This window comes from Lepus europaeus, chromosome 11, assembly GCF_033115175.1.
Source record: "Lepus europaeus isolate LE1 chromosome 11, mLepTim1.pri, whole genome shotgun sequence".
Classification (NCBI taxonomy): domain Eukaryota; kingdom Metazoa; phylum Chordata; class Mammalia; order Lagomorpha; family Leporidae; genus Lepus; species Lepus europaeus.
The window spans coordinates 105,810,424-105,830,936 of record NC_084837.1 but is presented as its reverse complement, the minus strand read 5'-3'; the positions used below and the strand labels follow the sequence as shown (position 1 = coordinate 105,830,936).

The following is a 20,513-nucleotide window of genomic DNA, read 5'->3' as shown; positions in this document are numbered from 1 at the left end:
TAACCAACCATAAAACACAAATAAGTAGTAATGAAAAATGAACAAACCATGAGTCTTGAAGATAAAAACTATTAAACCAAAAAACGCAATGAGGGAGGCAGGCAGCACTTGGCCTAGTGGTTAAGACACTCACATCTCACATCAGAATGTCTGGGTTCACAACCCGGCTCTGGCTCCTGACTGCAGACCTGGAAAGCACAAGAGACAGCTCAAGAGACAGCTTGGGTGCCTGTCACCAACACGGAAGACCTGCACTGAGCTCCTGGCTCCCAAGCTTTGGCCTGGCCCAGCCCTAGCCATTACATTTGGGAAGTGGACAAAAAAGAGTGAGCTTTCTCTCTCACACACACATACCCAACCTCTGTCTCTGTGCACCCCAAAATGTAAAATAAACCTCAATGAGCAAAAGAGCTGAATAAACCCTGAGGAATGAATTAATTAGCTTAAAAAAAATTAAGCTAAAAAGAAATCCTCCCAGAAGTTAGCAGAGTGAAGGTAAAGCACAGTGAGGACAGATCAGATACGTCTAAATCCTCTCTCTTGTGGGCGGAGCTGCGGAAGAGAAATGAGAGCATGGAAGGGGGCAACAGTAAAGAAACCATAGTTTATGTTCCTAAAACTAAAAAGCAAAATGATGGGGTGCTGTTTAGCACAGCAATGAACATGTCACTTGGGACAACTGTATCCCAGTGGGGGTACCTGGTTTGAGTTCCAGCTCCACTCCTGACCCCAGCTTCCTGGTAACACGTACCCGGGAGGCAGCAAATGGCTCAAGTACTTGGGTCCCTGCCACCCACATGGGGACCTGAACTGAGTTCCTGGCTAAGGCCTACCTGTTTCAGGCAACTGGGAAGTGAACCAATGGACAGGAGTTTTCCCTCTCTCTCTCTAATAAAATGTTTAAAATATTTAAAAGTTTATAATTGGTGATTTTAAGGCAATCTACATGGATGGAAGGAAGCACACCTTTTTAGGAGAATGATCTCCTGATCACAGAAGTTAAGCGATCCTCCTCTTGTGTGTATTTTTCAGGTTTTCTATAATGAATGTGACTTTTACAATGAGAGGAAAAGTTCAGTTTTATAAAATCAACCCAGAACCCAGAGACTTTTTTAAAACTCCCTAACCACTCTTTCCTCTGGCTCCTACCCTATGCTATTATTGTGAACCTGTTTCTGTAAGTGGTCACCACAAACTTGGACAAGTCAATCTCTTTGAATTTCTGCTTCTTTAGGTCTTAAAACAGGGAAAATAAAATCCCTCCCTTCTACCTCACAGGGCTGGGGGAACATCAACAAGGTGATACACAGAAATAGCACTTGCTAAACCCTAAAGCCCTGTACAAATTGTGGTGTTATCACAGTCCTGCTACACTGGCAAGCCCCAACCCTGAGTCACCCCACCTCCTCCCCCTCCCTCTCTTCCCCAAATCCAGGCTACCTCCAGCCTGTCGGTTTCTTAGTTCATTCCCCTCCTTCCCAGACCACTGCACTCAGTTAGTCAGACTTGGTCATACCTGTGCCTGAGCTACCGCGACAGGCCTGGGCGCCCCACCTCTAGCTGTCCCTCACCCCACCCACTGCAATTTCTGCCTGAAACTTCATCTTCGTAAAATGTGTTTATCCCGTAACCACCCTGCTAAAAATAAAAAGCCTCTGGGAGTTCCCTGGGGTTTATAGCGTAGACTTCAAACTCCTCGACCTGGCTCTCAAGCCTCCCCTCTAGCCCCTGAGCAACCTCCCCACAGTCTGCGGGCAGCACCCCTTCCCCACTCCCACCCCCTTTTATCCCCTCCTCCATTGATCCAGGTCCTCTTGGTCTCCTCAGTCCCCTGCAATCCAACACCCACACCCTCCCTCAGGGCACCACAGGCACTCCAGGTCAGAGAGCCACCCCACCTTTCCAGAAAGACTAAGGCTTTCCTGAAGGGAGAGCCTGGTACAGTCCTCCCATCTCCTCCCCATCAAGTGCTCAAATTCACCTGCAGTTCAACCATTTAGGTCCTCAGAATAAATGTTCTCTGCCTGGGGCCGGCGCTGTGGCACAGTGGGTTAATGCCCTGGTCTGAAGCGCTGGCATCCATGTGGGCGCCGGTTCGAGACCTGGCTGCTTCACTTCCCATCCAGCTCTCTGCTATGACCTGGGAAAGCAGTAGAAGATGGCCCAAGTCCTTGGGGCCCCTGTACCTGTGTGGGAGACTCGGAAGAAGCTCCTGGCTTCGGATCCGCACAGCTCCGGCCATTGTGGCCATCTGGGGAGTGAACCATCGGATGGAAGACCTCTCTCTCTCTCTCTCTCTCTGCATCTCCTCTCTCTGTGTAACTCTGGCTTTCAAATAAATCTTTAAAAAATTTTTTTTCTCTGCCTAACTGAACTTCATAGTTAATTATTTCTTTGGTTTTCGTTACAGTTTCAACATTTATATGCATATGTATAATCCTATATACTATATTGTTTAACTAGACTTTAAATAAAAAGAATCATAAATTCTGTAACTTCCTCCTTCTTTCAACATTGAGCTTGTGAGATTGATCTAGGTTGTTATCTATAACTATGACCTATTCCTTTTTCACAGCTATAAAGTATTCCTTTCTTGGGGCTCATCACAACTTGTTTATCCTTTATGTCACGGAGAGACATCTGGGTTTATAGGAAAGTTTGCTATCACAAGCAATGCTGCTATGACCATTCTAGTACATGTCTCTAGTAGAGATGTGTAAGAGTTTCAGCAAACTCATGTCATAGAGTCACAAGTTAAACTCTACTTGGTAATGACAATGGTTTGATCCAGTGGCTGAACCAATCTGTACTTCTACCTATAAAGTTGAGGAGTTCCTGAAAATGCTGTCCAGTTTTGATCTGCTACACCACAATGCCAGCCCCACACTGTCCAGTTTTTAAATGTTTGCCACTCTGACAGATATAAAATGTTCTTTAATTGTGGGATTTATTTCTCCCAATAAGGATGAACATCTTTCATAAGTTGATTAGCCATTTGGTTTCCTCTATGGTAATGTGCCTGTCCAAGTCTTTGCACATTTTTACACAAATTTTTTTTTAAGATTTTATTTATTTATTTGAGAGGTAAAGTTACAGACAGTGAGAAAGGTCTTCCTTCCGTTGGTTCAATCCCCAAATGGCTGCAACGGTCAGAGCTACGCTGATCCGAAGCCAGGAGCCAGGAGCTTCCTCCTGGTCTCTCATGCAGGTACAGGGGCCCAAGCACTTGGGCCATCCTCCACTGCCCTCCCAGGCCACAGCAGAGAGCTGGACTGGAAGAGGAGCAACCAGGACTAGAACCAGCACCCATATGGGATGCCGGCACCGCAGGCAGAGGATTAACCCAGTGTGCCACACGCTGGCCCCATCTAGGCACATTTTTCAACTGGGCTGTCTTTTCTTTCTTTCTTAAAGATTTATTTATGTATGTATATATTTAAAAGAGGAACAGATAGAGACTAAGAGAGATATTCCACCTGCTGGTTTATTCCCCAAATGGGCACAATGGCATGGGCTGGGCCAGGTTGAAGCCAGGAGCCACGAGTTCCATCTGGGTCTCCTACAGGGCGACAGAGACCCAAGTACTTCAGCTATCATGCCCTGCTTCCTCAGGTATATTAGCAGGAAGCTGGATTGGAAGCAGAGCAGCCAGGACTCGAACTGGCACTCCAATAGGGCATGCTGGTGTTGCAAACTATGGTTTAACCCACAGCACCACAATGCTACCCCTTGGGCTCTTTCTTATATATTTACACACACACACACAGAGGATAATTATTCTTTGTGGGTATTATGCATTATAAATATCTTCTTCCAGTCTATAGCTTATCTTTTGATGAGAAGTTCTTTGTTTTAATGTGGTCAAGTTTATCAACCTTGTCCTTTATAGTAAATGCCTTATGTAACTTGCTTTAAAAGTCCTTCCCAGGGCCAGCATTGTCGCACAGCAGGTAAAGCCACCACTGTGATGCTGGCATCCTGCGTGGGCACCAGTTTGCATCCCAGTTGCTCTACTTCCAATCCAGCTCTCTGCTAATGGCCTGGGAAAAGCAACAGAAGATGGCCCAAGTGTTTGGGCCCCTGCCACCTATGTGGGAAACCTGGATGAAGCTCCTGGCTCTTGGCTTTGGCCTGGCTCAGCACTGGCTCTTGTAGCCATTTGGGAAGTGACCAGTGGATGAAAGACTGATAATTCTCTCTCTCTTTCTCTTTTTCTCTTTCTCTCTCTCTCTCCTCTCTATCCTCTCTCTCTCTCCCTCCTCTCTCTCTCTGTCTCCCCTCCCATCCCTGTCTCTGTAATTCTTTCAAACTAAATAAATCGTTTTAAAAAATTTTTAATAGTCCTTCCATATTCGGAAGTCTTGATGATACTTAAATTTTTGTTTTGTTTTGTTTTGTTGACAGGCAGAGTGGACAGTGAGAGAGAGAGACAGAGAGAAAGGTCTTCCTTTGCCATTGGGTCACCCTCCAATGGCCGCTGCGGCCGGCGCACCGCGCTGATCCTAACCCGGGAGCCAGATGCTTCTCCTGGTCTCCCATGGGGTGCAGGGCCCAAGCGCTTGGGCCATCCTCCACTGCACTCCCTGGCCATAGCAGAGAGCTGGCCTGGAAGAGGGGCAACCGGGACAGAATCCGTTGCCCCGACTGGGACTAGAACCTGGTGTGCCGGCGCCACAGGTGGAGGATTAGCCTATTGAGCCGCAGCACTGGCCTGATACTTAAATTCTTTCAATAAAAAGGTTAATGATCAAAAAGTACATTAAAAAGTACTCATAATCATTAGTCATCTGAGAAATGCAAATCAAAACTACAATCAGGGGGTGGACATTTAGCATAGCTGTTAAGACGCCTGCATCCCACCCTGGGGTAGCTACCTGGGTTTGATACCCAATTCTGGCTCCTTGAACTTCCTGCTAATGTGGGCCCTGTGGTGACAGCTCTTGTCATCAGGTCCCTGCCACCCACGTGGGAGGCCTGGATTGATAAGGAGAGTTAACCATCAGATGGGATCTCTGTGTGTATGTGTGTGTGTGTGTGTGTTTCAAATAAATAAAGACCGGGACTGGCATTATGGCACAGCAGGTAAAGCTACCACCTGCAGCACTGGCATCCTATAAGGGTGCTGGTTTGTGTCCTGGCTGCTCCACTTCTAATCCAGCTCCCTGCTAATGTGCCTGGAAGGGTAGCAGAAGATGGTCCAAGTCCTCGGGCCCCTACCACCCACACGGGGGGCCAAGAGGAAGCTCCTGGCTTTGAACTGGCCCAGCTTCGGCTGTTGTGGCCATTTGGAAAATGAACAAGGGACGGAAGATCTCTCTGTCTCTGCTTCTCTTTCTGTAATTCTGCCTTTCAAATAAATAAACCAAAATTTAAAAATCAATAAATAAAATTAAGAAAAACACAGTAAGATACCACCACATACACACCAGAATAGCTAAAAGTAAAAGTTTGATGACACCAGATGACAGCAAGGATGTGAAGCAACTGAACTTCTATTACACACTTCTGGCCTGCGTTTAATACTGCATTTGGGGAACGGGTCAAGCTGTCCCTGAAAAAGCTAATCATACTTGTACACTTAGCCTATGACCCAGCAGTTTCTCTTCTTGGTATTTACCCAGGAGAAATGAAAGCACACATCCACAAAATAATGTATACTACACAGGAGCTTTAGTCATACTGGCCAAAAGTTACAAATAATTCTAGTATTCACCAGCAGGACAATGGATAGGTGAATTGTGATGTGTTCATATAACAGATTACCACCTAACTGAGCAAGAAAAATAACAAACTGTTGATTCATGTAGCATAGATGAATCTCAAAAAACATTATGCTTGAGGCCGGCGCCGTGGCTCAACAGGCTAATCCTCCGCCTTGCGGCGCCAGCACACCGGGTTCTAGTCCCGGTCAGGGCACCGATCCTGTCCCGGTTGCCCCTCTTCCAGGCCAGCTCTCTGCTGTGGCCAAGGAGTGCAGTGGAGGATGGCCCAAGTGTTTGGGCTCTGCACCCCATGGGAGACCAGGAGAAGCACCTGGCTCCTGCCATCGGAACAGCGTGTGCGTCGGCCACAGCGCGCTACCGCGGCGGCCGTTGGAGGGTGAACCAACGGCAAAAGGAAGACCTTTCTCTCTGTCTCTCTCTCACTGTCCACTCTGCCTGTCAAAAAAAAAAAAAAAAAAAAAGTTTAAAAAAAAAACATTATGCTTGATGAAATAAGTTGTACAAAAACTAATAATGTACACTAAGATTATACTCTATGAAGTCCAGAATAGGTAAAAATAATTTATTACGGACAAAAAGCATCACAGTGGTAGACAGTGGGTAGGAGGAGTGGGACTCAAGTACAGGGACCTTCTGGGGGTGATGGTAATAGTCTGCATCTTGGGGCTGGCATTGTGGCATAGTGAGTTAAGCTACCACCTGAGACACCAGCATCCCATTGATGCTGGTTCCTGTCCCAGCTGCTCCACTTCCTATCCAGCTCCCTGCTAATGCACCAGGGAGAGCAACGGAAGAAGACCCACCATGGAAGACCCAGATGAAGCTCCTGGCTCCTGGCTTCTGTCTTGCCCAGTCCCAGCCCTTGCAGCCATTTGGGGAATAAACCAATACATCGAAGATATCTCTGTCTTTACCTCTGTAACTCTGCAACTCAAATAATTAAAGTAAATCTTAAAGAAAAAGAAAAGCTGTTTTAAAAAATAACCTGCATCAGGGGCCGTTGCTGTGGCGTAGCAGGTAAAGCCACTGCCTGCAGTGGTGGCATCCTATATGGGCACTGGTTCGAGTCCTGGCTGCTCCACTTCCAATCTAATTCTCTGCTATGGCCTGAGAAAGCAATGGAAGATGGCCCAAGTCCTTGGGCCCCTGTACCCATGTGGGAGACATGGAAGAAGCTCCTGGCTTTGGATTGGCGCAGCTCTGGCCAATGCAGCCAGTTGGGAAGTGAACCAGCAGATGGAAGACCTCTCTTTCTCTGCCTCTCCTTCTCTCTGTGTGTAATTCTTTCAAATAAATAAATAAATAAATTTTTTAAAAAATAGTCTGCATCTTAATTTGTGTTACACAGGTATAACTATCTGTCAAAACTCATGAATGGCACATGTGAGATTTGCATATTTCACTACATAATTTTACCTAAAAGTACACTATTTTGAATTCTAGTAGATGATATGTATACTGGAACTTACTTTGTGGAACTTACTTTGAAAGGCATCCAAAAATAAAATGGACTGATGGGTGGATGAAGGGGTGATACATACGATCAAGCAAACACAGGGAAGTATGGATACAGGTATCCAAGTCCATAATTCTTTGACTTCAGCTACATATATAAATTTTTCTTAATAAAATAGCAAGGCAAAAACAAAAAAATCTACAAAAGATGAGATCTGCATTAATAAATAGATATATTTGAGCCAAGTCTGCCTTTGGGAAAGATGATTTCAAGAAAATGACCAGTCCTCACAAGTGATAGTGCCTTGAAGTTTACAGAACATTTTCATGTAGGTTTTTTAAGTGATCCCAGAACCCAGGTGTTCCAGCTTTATTTGTACTTGGGAAGACCGAGGGTCAGAACTTGGCAGATAACACACAGCCAGTGCCTGGTGGAGAGCTGGACCTAAAACGCGTGTCTCCTGGCTCCTCCTCTGCTTTCTTGCAGCAGCACCTCACGACGGAGCCACCAGCGACTCCAAACGCTGGAAGACAACACGGGAACTGCTGATGTGTCAAGCTGTCAGCCCCACGGAGGGACCTCTCAGCGGCCTGAGGGCAGCAGAAGCGGCTGCTCTACTTCACTTGCTGGTAGGACACACAAGAGACACACAGACAGTGAAAGGGGACAAATCCCACGGACCTAAGGTGTATTTCCAACACACACAAAATAAAATCACTGGCAAGTTCTCCGATCCCAAGTCCTCCGAGTCTTTCCTCAAAGCCGGGGGGACATGTGACACATCCTTCCTGTGTGTGTGAAAGGGCTAACTACACAATACCTGTAGCTAAAAGACTGCAATCCAAAACTTGTCAAAACAGCTCCCCCACGTCATATTCCACCACTCTTCCTAACCAAGCAAAGCAGAACAGGAGGAGGGGACCCCAGGAATATTGCTCAACCCTAACATGGAGGCAAAAACTCTACTACTCACCCTACAGATTAATCATAGGCTTAAGGGTATTTTGACTTTTTGTTAAAACACATACAACACACCCTAACAATTTTTGTTAAGTTTAAACAAGGTGAGATAGACCCAGAAAGGTGAATGAAAGCCTTAGAGATTGAGTATTTATCCAAATATTTACGGAGTGTGCCAAGCACTTTGGGAACTGTAAGGAAACTAGGACACAGTCCTTGCCCTCAGGCAGTCTATAAACCAGCAAAAGACATCCTAAGCCCACAAGGGCTACAGTGGGAGGGGCGGTCCCAGGAGCAGCCCAGCCAGGTGCTCTGGGAAGCTCCAGCTGGGCCTTCAGTAACTCTGGGCAGGTCCACACTCCTGGCACAGGTCTACAGAAAGGATGAGGTCCCAGGAGACCTTGGCTAAGGCAGGCTGTGCAGCCTGAGCTACGGCGGAAGTAGGTAGGAAGGAGATCCCCCCACCCCTGCCCCGTCGCCCAAACCCAGAGATGTCCTGCCAACTGACTGCAGAGAGCACAGACTGAAGATAAGGGTAAGTGGGTCAGGGCTGGTGTCAGACCTTTGCTACTACAATGAAAATACCTGAAAGGCGCCACTTGGGAAAGAAGAAGGTTTACCTCTTTCGCAGCTCACAAACAGTCCAAGCCCAGGCAGTGCCAGCAGTCTGGCATCTGCAGAGGGCGGAACACACCCAGAGGGAGCATCACAGGGCCAGCCAGGCCAGAGAGAACAGCTGGGCCAAACAGCTCCAACAACCCACTCTCTCACAAGGCCAACCTCCCAGGGACCCAGAGACCTCCCACTGGGCCCACCGCCTAGAGGCCACACTTAGATCCCTTCTCCACCTTTCATCCATTAACCATTAACCGTAATGCATTAATCACTAACGTAAGACTTGGAGGCCAAGCCCCCAGATACACGGGCCTGTGGGGGACATCCAAACTGCAGAAGGGCTGAGGGCGCCTGGAATTTCCACACACACAGGGACCTGAGGTAGGGTTCTCACCAACTTCCTCAGCCAAGAGCCAGCAAAATCCTGATCACCAGACTCAGGACACCAGCTGCCAGGCCAGGTAACTTGAGACAAGTGTAGCCTAGCAGAAGACCAGAGCAGACGGAAGGGAAGGGCCAGGCCGTTCACCAAGCACAGCGACCCAGGGAAGGAGATCCAGGAGCGTGGGTTTGAATCCCGGCTCAACCACGGCCAGGGAGAAGTGCTTGCAAAAGTGAGAGGACAGAGCTCCCCGCAGGGTTGCCAGGGTGAGACCACCTAGCACAGCACTTGGAAGAAACGCCGGGCATTACTCACACCAACGATCCACACTCCGAGAACCTCAGAGTCCAGCGCCTGCTGCCGCCTCCCCGCACTGAGAAACCAGGCCGAGCCACTGACCTTGGGCAAGACAGAGGGCTTACTCATGTGCTAAGACACTCCTTCCTCTGCTCTTTGATATTTTTGTGTGTTTTAATTTTCAAAACTATCTGTCCTTCAAGGCATTTTACATTACTCTGAGATGTCTGCCTTGCCCTGTGGCCTCACATCACAAACCTTCCCCTTTTTAAGACTCCATACAAGTGGGCAAGACAGCCCAGGAAAAACCAGTGTCACAGCACTTCAAAGGGCCACTATCACAACCCTTGCTTCAGCAAAGACAGGGTCAAGGCTGGCCTGGGGGCAGGTCTGGGCTGACAGAATTGTACCATAATGTCTATCTCAAGAATCACAGGGGCCGGTATGGCGCAGTGGGTTAAAGCCCCAGGCCAGCATACCATATGGGTGCTGGTTCAAGTCCTGGCTGCTCCACTTCCGATCCAGCTCTCTGCTATGGCCTGGGACAGCAGTACAAGATGGCCTAAGTCCTTGGGCCCCTGCACCCACGTGGGAGATCTGGAAGAAGCTCCTGGCTATGGATCAGCTCAGCTCTGGCTGTTGTGGTCATTTAGGGAGTGAACCAGAGGATGGAAGACCTCTTTTTCCCTGGTTCTAACTCAGGGGGCCGGCGCTGTGGTGTAGCAGGCAAAGCTACACCTAAGATGCCAGCATTCTACAAAGCTACACCTAAGATGCCGGCACCAGATAGAGTCCTGGCTGCTCCACTCTGATCCAGCTCCCTGCTAATACGCCTGGGAAAGCAAACCCTTGGGCCCCTGCACTCATGTGGGAGAGCCAGATGAAGGTCCTGGCTCCTGGTTTTGGTCTGGCCCAGCTCCAGCTGTTGTGGCCATTTGGAGAGTGAATCAGTGGATGGAAGATCTGTCTCTCCTTCTCTCTCTCTAACTCTGCCTTTCAAATAAATAAAACAAATCTTTAAAAAAAAAAAAAAATCACACTCAGGAGGCACCTGTTTGCCCCAGACATCTGCATCCCATGTCGAGTGCCAGGATCTGAGTGCTGGCTATGCTCCTGATTCCGGCGCACCTTGGGAGGCAGCTCAGGATTTGAGTCCCTGCCACCCAGCTGGGAGACCTGGATGGAGTTCCCACCTCCTGGCTCAGCCTGGCCCGTCCCAGCTCTGGTGGGCATTTGGGCAGTGAACTAGCAGATGGGAGATCTCTACCTCTCTCTCACTGGCTCACGCTCGCTCTCTCCTTAAGAAATAAATATTTTTTAAAAATAGAATCAAACTTAAAAGTCATAGCATAGTGACAGTAAGCATTCAAAAACATATATAATACAAATAAATGCAAAATATCTATATGATAGGAAAACAAGAAATTGTAAAAAGAAATATCTTTATATGACTAGGCCTGGTTAAGACAGTAAAAATCCATATATCAAATGGCATAAGCCACCACAATGAGGGAACTCACCAACCCCAGTGCCAGAGATTAAGGACAGCCACTTATTATGAGGGCACAAAGTTAGGTCTCATTTTCTCAACTATGCTTTCAGAGAAACTTTACTAACTCCATTTAAGCTACAAAGGTCAAAGACCCCTAGTGGAGGGGAAAAAAAAAAAAGCCAAGTCACACAGAAAACTGCTTTAGTTTACGCAAATATACAAATCTGACTAACCCACTGTGTAACTTAGAGGTAGGCAACAGATGCAACTGCGAAGCTCAGGCGCCAGAACACTACCAACTTTTCAGCTGACAAGGCGGGCCAGCTTGGGCAGTTTTGTGGGGGAAGGTGGGCTGGCAGGACAAAGCAAGGAGAAGACTGGCAAGAGGGAGAGAAGGAAATGAAAAACAAGAGAAAAAAAAAAAAAAACAGGAAGAAAAGAGCAGGGCAGAAGTGGGGAGGAACAGAAAGCAGCTGGAGGGTGTCTGAGGGTTTTCCGTGAGCGCTGCCGGCAGCCACACGTGCGGAGAGGCCGGGGTGCGGCCGCTGTTACCTGTCACCTGGTATATACTCCCCATCCGGCCACTCTAATCCTTAAATCTTTATAGAGAAATCCACACTGCTCGACAGGGTGGGAACTGATCATTTCCCAGTTCAATGCTCTAAAGAGCAATAACCAGAGATTCCCATAAAACCAAACTTCACAGCCTCCGCTGCTTAAAACCGGGTCCCACCCCTTTATATGGGCTGGGCGGGTTCTCCACTTCTACAGCCTGGCTCAACAAACGTTTACGAAAGGCCTACTGTGCGCCAGGCCTGGTGGGTCAGCAGCAAGCTGGCGTGACTGCCCCCTCACAGAGTTGGCTGGAGACCTGGTGACTGGGCGGGGTCGGGGTGGGGGGGCGTCAATCAAGCAGGATCATGGCTATGTGCAAACAGGGAGGGGTGGGGGCACAGGGTGTCCTCTAACACCCCTCCCCCGCAAGCACATCTTTCAAGGGCAACTCCAGTCCTAGCTGAGGAAAAGGGAAACTGGGTAAATCCAAAGGCCGACAAGAAAATACTGAAATGTTACAGTTAAAGCTCACACTGATTAAAAATAAACAAAACTGTAAGTGTTCTGAACTTAACACAGCATTCATTATCTGTAACCACACACACTAGAACTCCTGAAACGAATAAACAGCCAGAGCGTATTTTTAGTAATACTTAAATAAGTTCATACAGACAGCCCAGCCTGATGTATTACAAGATCCTGAAGCACCTTTGGAATCATTAAGAAGCAAATTGAGTTTTACTGTTACACGTATTTCTTGTACTTTGAGTATTGGTATCTCACATAAGGAATCAGGCCTTTTAACGTGTGGCCCGCCCAAGGACACACCGCACGAAAAGGGCCGCTTAAACAAGTTTGGGAAATGCTACACGCTGTAAACACCAAGTAGTGATTCGGTGTATTTTAAGAAGTGAAGTTCTAACAGTCGTGCAGGAAAGAACTCTGCTGAACTTAGTCTGGGCCGGTATTTCCTAAACTTATTTGACCACAGAATCCTTTTCTCACGTAATACTTCCATTAACAGTCTGCAAACTGCCTCGTGGAACACACCACTTTATCTGAAACGCAATTAATGATCAATCGCCCACCTCTGATGAACTGGTATTTACTAAATGCTATGGAAATATAAAAACTTCTCCCCATCAATTAATTTCTTGTTGAAATTCAAAGGTAGGATGACTTATTATGGTTTGAAGAAGAAATTTTTAATGAACTAAAATTAGATCTTAAGTTACTAATATAAAAAAATTCAAATGAGTCATATAATTTGGCTTTGCTAAATTGTTAAAGTTTATCTTCCTCTCCAACATGTATTTCTGAATTTCCAGAATATATTTCACAGTAATTTTAAAGGCTTATTCCCTTCAAGAAAAAAATGTTGAGTAAAAAAAAACAACAAATTTACCTCTGCTCTATTACCTGATATGGCTAAATACAAATATCTATAACTGAGGCATGCTATCAACACATCCTGTTCATGAATAAGTACAGGACTATTATGTCTGTAGTTGTGGTACTGTGATTTATAATCCGACCACTTCTCTAAAAATTCTAACATCTTGGGGCAGGCACAGTGGTACAGTGGGTAAAGCCTCCGCCTGCAGAGCCGGCATCCCATATGGGCACCGCTGCGAGACCCGGCTGCTCCACTTCCTATCCAGCTCTCTGCTAAGGCCTGCGAAAGTAGTAGAAGATGGCCCAAATCCTTGGGCCCCTGAATCCACATGGGAGACCCAGAGGAGGCTTCTGGCTTCAGATTGGCGCAACTCCAGCTGTTGCGGCCATCTGGGGAGTCAACCAGCGGATGGAAGACCCCTCTCCCTCCCTCCCTCCCTCCCTCTCTCTCTCTCTGCCTCTCCTTCTCTCTGTGTGACTCTTTCAAATAAATAAATCTTAAAAAAAAAATTCTAACATCTTTTAAAGCCCATATTTGAGGCTTCGAGGAATCAAATTCTAGTTACTGAAAAAGTTTCATCATTCAGTTAATAAAAAATCAACTCAACACGCATTTCTTTAGCACCTGCCACATGCATGCCACTGGAGCAGGCACTGCAAGGATGAATGCTATACTGGAGAGGCTTACCAGATGTGTAGGCAAACCTAAGGACACTCAGCCCGCCACAAAAAAGCCTGGAAGACACAAAGGCCTCTTACTGAAAGGACTACTAGGTTAGCTGAAAAGTTTAATATTATTATTTTAAAGAGTTATTTATTTATTTGAAAGAGTTACACAGAGAGAGAAGGAGAGGCAGAGAGAAAGAGGTCTTCCATCCAATGGTTCACTTCCCAATTGGTTGCAACAGCTCCTGCTCAGATCCAAAGCCAGGAGCTTCTTCCGGGTCTCCCACGTGGGTGCAGGGGCCCAAGGACTTGGGCCATCTTCTACTGCTTTCCCAGGACATAGCAGAGAGCTGGATCAGAAGTGGAGCAGCTGGGACTCGAACCAGCGCCTATATGGGATGCTGGCGCTGCAGACGGCGGCTTTACCCACTGTGCCACAGTAACCAATGTTAGATTTGCGTCAAAAGCATGAACACTACTGAAGTTTCCAGAGTCAACTTTACCTGTACCATGCTCTTTTTCTTTGCAAGCCACTTAGATAGGCTTATTAAGCCCCTGACATTAAAAGCAGTGTAAGTTAATAGTCCAAACCATCATAGGTTTCTTCAAAGAATCTACAGGAGAAAGATTTCAGCCTCTGGTAATCAGAACAGAGTGGAATTTTCAGTTAGGGCGTTTTAGTTACTGAAAAGGATGTTTCCTTTTCATTTAGAAAAGTAGCATGAGGACTGCTAAAAATTTAAGATGGAAAGTAGATCACATTATATCCATCAAATGAGATTTAGCAAGCCTCACTCAGCAAGAACATTTTTGCAAATGACTCAAAAACTGGTTGTGATGACAAAGATGATATTCAACCACCGCAGCCAGCCAGATTTTTTTTTCCTGTAACTAGTTTGATAAAACGTAAAACACTGCTCGAGTGCCAGCCCTAGATTTCAAATCAGACAACTGCAAAGCCTCTGCTGCGTGTGCCTTAATGAATAATTTCCCCTATTTTTCTCTTTCCTTTAGGAAACCGTAACAAAAACCAAGCCCAGAAACTTTGGCAAGACACAAGCCAAGGCAACAAGCGCTGGAGAAGACACGCAATTTTTTTAACCCCCCCCCCCAAAAAGTCACAAAATGTCCCAGTAAGACTGCTTAATAAAAGATTAACTTTGTTCTGCTGAATGCTTCAAAAAGCGGGTTCGGGATAGTATTTTCTAATTACATATGCTTTAAATACAACACGTATGCTACTAAACGTGAACCTCAAATACATGTGCAATGAAGCAAAGCTGATGTGGGTCCAGATTACATTTTAATAGCCCCAAAGAAAATGGAAAAGTGCGTGTGCAAAGCCGACAGAGGGAAAACAGAACAGGACAGGAGGGTCCAGTCCCCTTCACGGGGCCGGTCGCCCTTCGCTGCCTACTACTGGCACAAAGTCCACATTGGCTGAACGGTTCAGGGGCGCGCCAGAATATCCCGGACACCCCCCCACCCCCGCACCCCAGTAACACCAGCTTTCGGAGAGGGAACCGACCCGAGCGCCTCGTCTCGGTCAAGTTCACGGCCGGCCTTGCCGCTCCAGGGGTCGGGTCCGTCTAAGGAACGGACCGCGTCCGAATCGGGGTCCTCGAGTCAGCGTCCCCCGAGCGCTGCCCAGGCCCCGACGGGCGCCTGCTGTCCACCAGAGCCCGGGGCGAGAGGGCACCGCGGCCCGGAGGGGGACCCACCCCCCGGTCCCCCGAGGGGAAGCGGCCGCCCGGCCGGCCCGACTGTGGCCGCGGACAGGGAGCCCCCAGCGGCCCCTCTACCTGCTTGCCGCTGCCGTCGCGAGGCTCGGACTCCACGAGGCTGCTGTCGCGGGCCCGGGGCAGGACGGCCGTCTTCGGGGCCTGTGGGAGGCGCGGCTCGCCGGACAACGGGGGCGCCGCCGCCGCCGCCGCGGGGCCCGGCGCGCCCTCGGCCTCCTTGCCGCCGGGGTACACCGCCCGCTCCTCGGAAATGTGGATGCTCGGGGCGCAGCCCATGCTGGCGGCGGCGCGGCGGACACGCTGGCGGGCAGCCGCGATCCGGTCAGCAAACGGCCCGCCCGGCGCCTCGGGACGGCCGCGGGCGCCGTGTCATCGCCGCCTGGGCGGGCGGCGGCGCGGGTCTCGCGTCAGGAAGCGCGGCCGCCCCTTTTATCGCGGTGCGGGCGCGGCGGCGGGGAGGGGGCGCTGGGGCGGGCGGCGCGCCGCGGCCGCCCCTCCGAACATGCCCTTCCTGAGGCGCGAGCCGCCGGCCGCCTCCCTCACATCGCCGCGCTCGCCTCGGTCGCGCCGCGCTTCCGGGCAGGGTCGGGGGAGGGGAGCTGTGCGCTCGGCCAGCCCGAGTCCTCGCGCGGCGCGACCCCCACCCCGGGAAGGGAGCCCCCCGAGTGCCCGCGCCGCCGCCGCCGCCCGGGGCTCCGGCTCCGCCCGTGGGCCGCCGCCCCGCGGCCAGGCGCCCCGCGGTCGGCGAACGCTAGCCTGCACGCTGCCGCCGGCCGCGGCGGAGAGTCGGGGGTCGGCCGCACGGCGCCCGGCGAGGCCCGCAGGGGAGCACCCGGGCTGCAGCCGGGCCTGGGGCCGCGCCGTCGAGAAGCGCAGCAGCGCGCACCCGCGAGTTGCGGCCGGCGCGGCTCCGGCTCCGCCGCCTGCGCTCCGGGCCGCGTCTTGCCGCCAGCGCGCCGCGCCCAGCCCCCAGCGGTGACCTCCAGCGGCTGCTGGCGTCAATGCAAAGCAGCTGGGGCGCCCGCCGCCTCCCCGGGCGCCGCCCGCGACTGCGCATGCGCGACTGCGGTCCCGGGGCAGGCTCCGCGGCGCTCGCCTCGGGATGGACAGGACCTGCCCAGGGACACCCGGGCTGCTCCTCGGGGGCCCCCTAGACCGCTACGTTCGCATACGGCTCCGTAGCGTAGCAGCTCCGTGACCTCCGGGCACTGGGTCACGGCCTAGAGCTGCGGAGGACACGGGTCGGGGGCTGAGAAGCGGACGGAGGCGCTGCACGCCGGGTCCCAGGGGGTCGGACCTGGGCGTGCCCGCCTGCGGCCGCCGGCCAGATGCACTCAGCTGCGCCTTGGGCGGCTTCGGTGCGGAGGAGCCGCGGGCGGGGAGGCGGTCCTGCTCTCCGCCGAACACTAAGACCCCTCCGAGCCGCCACGGGGCTTTGCTTGCAGGAGCAGTCCGGGAGCGAGGGGCGCACGCAGTGCAGGGCTGCGGCCTCCCAGGACCGCAGGCGTGGCCACCAGCCCGCTGTGCGCCTCGGCCGAGTCGCCTGGCCTCTCCCAGTCAGCCGCAGGGCAGCGCCCCGGGTTGCCCCTCAGCGAGCTACCCCCAGCCCCTGCCTGCCCTCCTGCACCCCGGGCGCCCCCGGCCGCGGAAGCCGGCGGAGCGCGGAGCAGCCGGCCCCTCGCCTTTCCTCTCCAGCCGTCCACACCTTTCCCTGCGCGGCCCCGGAGCGACCCTGAGCAGCCGCCGCTCGCGCCTCGGCCCGGCTGCTGTAAAGACCCGGCGGCGGGCTCTGGATTGGAGCCCCGGCTCCCGCGCTGGAGCCGCTGCACAGGCTGGGGGACCCCGGACCCTGAGGCTGCCCCTGGACCTTGCAGCCGCGGTCTTCGGGACGGAGTTGGGCCCGGGGAGGCTCCCTAACGGCAGCGGAGCCGGGAAGCTGGGCCTCCGTGCGCGAGGCGCTCTCTTTACTGGCCCAACTGGCCGGAGCCAAGGCACGTGGCTCCGTTGTCAAGTTCAAGCACATTAAGCAATAATATTTATGTCTCCCTGCCCTATAAAAAAAAATACACCCGGCTGGATGAAGAGAACCTGAAAAACACAGGGAGAGATTGGCCATCACCCGCTATTCCACCTAAGCTTGGAGAGTGCGCTGTGATCCACAATTTTAGAAGGCAGTTTTGGGGGCCAATTCTGGGTCTCTGTTTAAATAGGCTTTCGGGAAGAACGTGCATTGAACCACCGGAGTGTGCAGGGAGCCTACAAGGGCGCCCGGCCAGGCAGGCTTGGCCACCTGGGAGCTGATCTGGCCACTTCCCTCCCTGGCTCCGGGCTGCTCCAAGCCCCTGGTTCCGCCCTCACAGGCCGGACCTGGCCGTCCCTGGGAAATCCTTGAACCTCTCCGAGGAGGGAGGGGCAGGGGACTCTGCTGGGACGCACAGCGGCTTGTGCCCCGCCCCCACCTCGCTGGCCTCGCCAGGGTCAGACCCTTTGCTTGTCTGATTCGGTTCTTTGCCTCCATCCAGGCCCCGGACTTGAGGCCAGTGGCGCTGGGAAAGGGTACACACACCGACGGACCCAGGCCCCGAGGGGCGCCACTGCTTTGTGGATGGCGGGTCAGTCGATTCCCAGGGGGCGACCGTGCTCAGGTCGCACTCGGACGTTAGTTAGCGGCTCCCAAGGCCGGCGCACACGGCTCTCTCCCGCCGCGGCTGCACTTCCCTCTGCAGCCTGGGGTCTGCCATTCAGGGACCAGCTCCAGCACGCCAGGCCTCCCCCTCCCCTTCCTCCACTGAATGGGGCCAGGGGCCGCTGCCCGAAGGGGACAGCTCCCGCCCCGCCCCGCCCCGCCCCGGGGTCTGAACCCCAGCCCTGCCCTCTCCTGGGCTCGCGAGCTCCGGCTTTATCTCTCGGAGCTGCTTTCCTGGGCTGTAAGTCTAGGATTAATGATGCCACCTTACAGAGATTAAACGGGCTACCGGATGCCGCGTGCCTCGAATAGAATAACTACTGAGCCCAGCACCCAGGCTTGCTGCTGTCTCCGGGGTCCATTCATTATCACCTTCCTCCAGTCCTTCCCCTCCCACCCGCCACTCCCTCCCCTCTCCCAAGCGCTGAAAACCAGCGGAGGAAATGAAATTACCCCGAGAGTCTATCCACACAGCCTTCCCATCGTTGGTGCTCAACTTCATCAGGTTCTTTCAACATCGATGTTTTTTAAATGACTGTCATTGTTTGCAAATTATGCACGGCTGAGAAAAGAGTAAAAAAAAAAAATTAAAGCTAAGCAAAAGTGCATGAAGTGCGCAGGGGGCATAGGAAATGCTACCTTCCTTCCCCACTTCCTTCCTTCCGTCGAGGTAACTGTTGTGAACAGTTTGGACAGTGTGCTCCCCGACCTGTAATAACCCGTTACACACACACACACACACACGCACACTGCTATATCACCTACAAAGCTGCAGGGAGCATCCTTGAGTGTTAATTTTTTTTTTTTTTTTTTTGACAGGCAGAGTGGATAGTGAGAGAGAGAGACAGAGAGAAAGGTCTTCCTTTTTGCCGTTGGTTCACCCTCCAATGGCCGCTGCGGCCGGCGCATCTCGCTGATCCGAAGCCAGGAGCCAGGTGCCTCTCCCGGTCTACCATGCAGGTGCAGGGCCCAAGCACTTGGGCCATCCTCCACTGCCTTCCCGGGCCATAGCAGAGAGCTGGCCTGGAAGAGGGGCAACCGGGATAGAATCCGGCGCCCCGACCAGGACTAGAACCCGGTGTGCCGGCGCCGCAAGGCGGAGGATTAGCCTGTTAAGCCACGGCGCCGGCCCTTGAGTGTTAACTTTGTGCACTGCTCAAAGCAGACTTGCTCATCCTTCGACTCTGGGAGGCAGGAGCTGAAACTGAGAATGGACAGGAGAATTCTCTGCCCCCCAGAATTCTCGGTCTCCCAGGCAAGGCCCCTCTTGGTCTCCCCCGGATTCACAGGCCTCCCTCTGCTTATGTCCCTGGGTACTCCCAAACCTTTATAAAGTGTGTTAGAATGTTCCAGCTTTCCTCGGTTAAGACAGGGGACTGGCTGACCACTCGAGGGCACAGAGCTGGAAGGAGGGAGCTGCACCCCCTGGAGGCCAGAGCGGTGGGTGACTCTGGAGGACCCTGAAACTCGGTTGTGCACCTGCGTATCCCCTCCTCTGTCTGGTTCCAGACCCCCGCCCCCCGGCCCTGGAGGGCAGTTCGCTTGAAGCCTGGATGGACAGCTCATCGTGGACCGCCTTCCTCAGGTGGCCTTGCTAACTGTCACTGTCTCGGACTCAGGGCTGTGTCCCTAGTGCTGGCCCCAGAGGGCTGCTCCTTGGCTCCATTTCCCTTTCCCGCTGGGCAGGGAATCCAGTCTTCTCCCTGTCAACCACATGAAGTCTTAGATTCTTTTTAAATTTTATTTATTTATGAGAGAGGCAGACAGCTCCCTACACTGGTTCGCTACCCAAATGCCCACACCATCCAGAGCCGGGCCAAGGCTGAAGCCAGGAGCTGGGAACTTGGTCCAGGTCTCCCACTGAGAGACCATCACCTTGAGCCATGACTTGCCGCCTCCCAGGGTGCACAGAAGCAGGAAGCTGGAATTGGATGTGCAGCCGGGACTCAAACCAGGTACAGGATACAGGCATCCCGTGTCTTAACCACTAAACCAAATGCCCACTCCTAGATTCTTAGCGTTGCTATATTGGACTGTAAATGTCAGAATCTCAACTCCATCTAGCAAAGGTTTGTACTTAGGAGTTGGGGGTTCATTCACCCAAATCTAGGAAGAGCAAGGTGGTCTCGGCACATACACTTTTGAGGGTTTCTGAGAATGAAACCATGGCTTTGGGCGTCCAGGGCCCTCCACCTGTACCTCCTTGTGGTGGCCATCACCCCATCTATTAATTCAGGCCTCCAGTTCCCTGCAACGTTTTACCCAGTGGCTTCTAGAAGAGTCTGGGGAGAGGTAGTGTGGTCACCCTCATCATTATACCTGCTCTGGTGCCCGCTGCTGTGTCACTGGAGGTGCTAGAGCTCCTATGGGGTCCAGGCACAAGCAGGGGAGTGGGGCAGCACACTTAGCATGTGACCAACTGTGCCTTGGTCTGCCTGAGACCCTCCTGTTTTAACACTGGAAGTCCAGCACTCGGGAACCCATCCCCAACCTGGGAAAACCAGTCACACACATGGCATTCCACGCCATCCCTGATGCCCCAAA

General features: G+C 51.8%; 1 protein-coding gene across 1 annotated transcript in view; it reads right to left on the bottom strand.

The window, feature by feature from the left end:
- Positions 1-15,593, bottom strand: part of PDE8A (phosphodiesterase 8A) — a 141,734-nt gene extending 126,141 nt beyond the window's left edge. The window contains exon 1 of the mRNA XM_062206303.1: positions 15,344-15,593. Coding sequence (XP_062062287.1) covers positions 15,344-15,559 — 216 coding nt within the window. The 5' untranslated portion in view covers positions 15,560-15,593. The remainder of the gene's footprint in view (positions 1-15,343) is intronic.
- Positions 15,594-20,513: the final 4,920 nt, after the last annotated feature.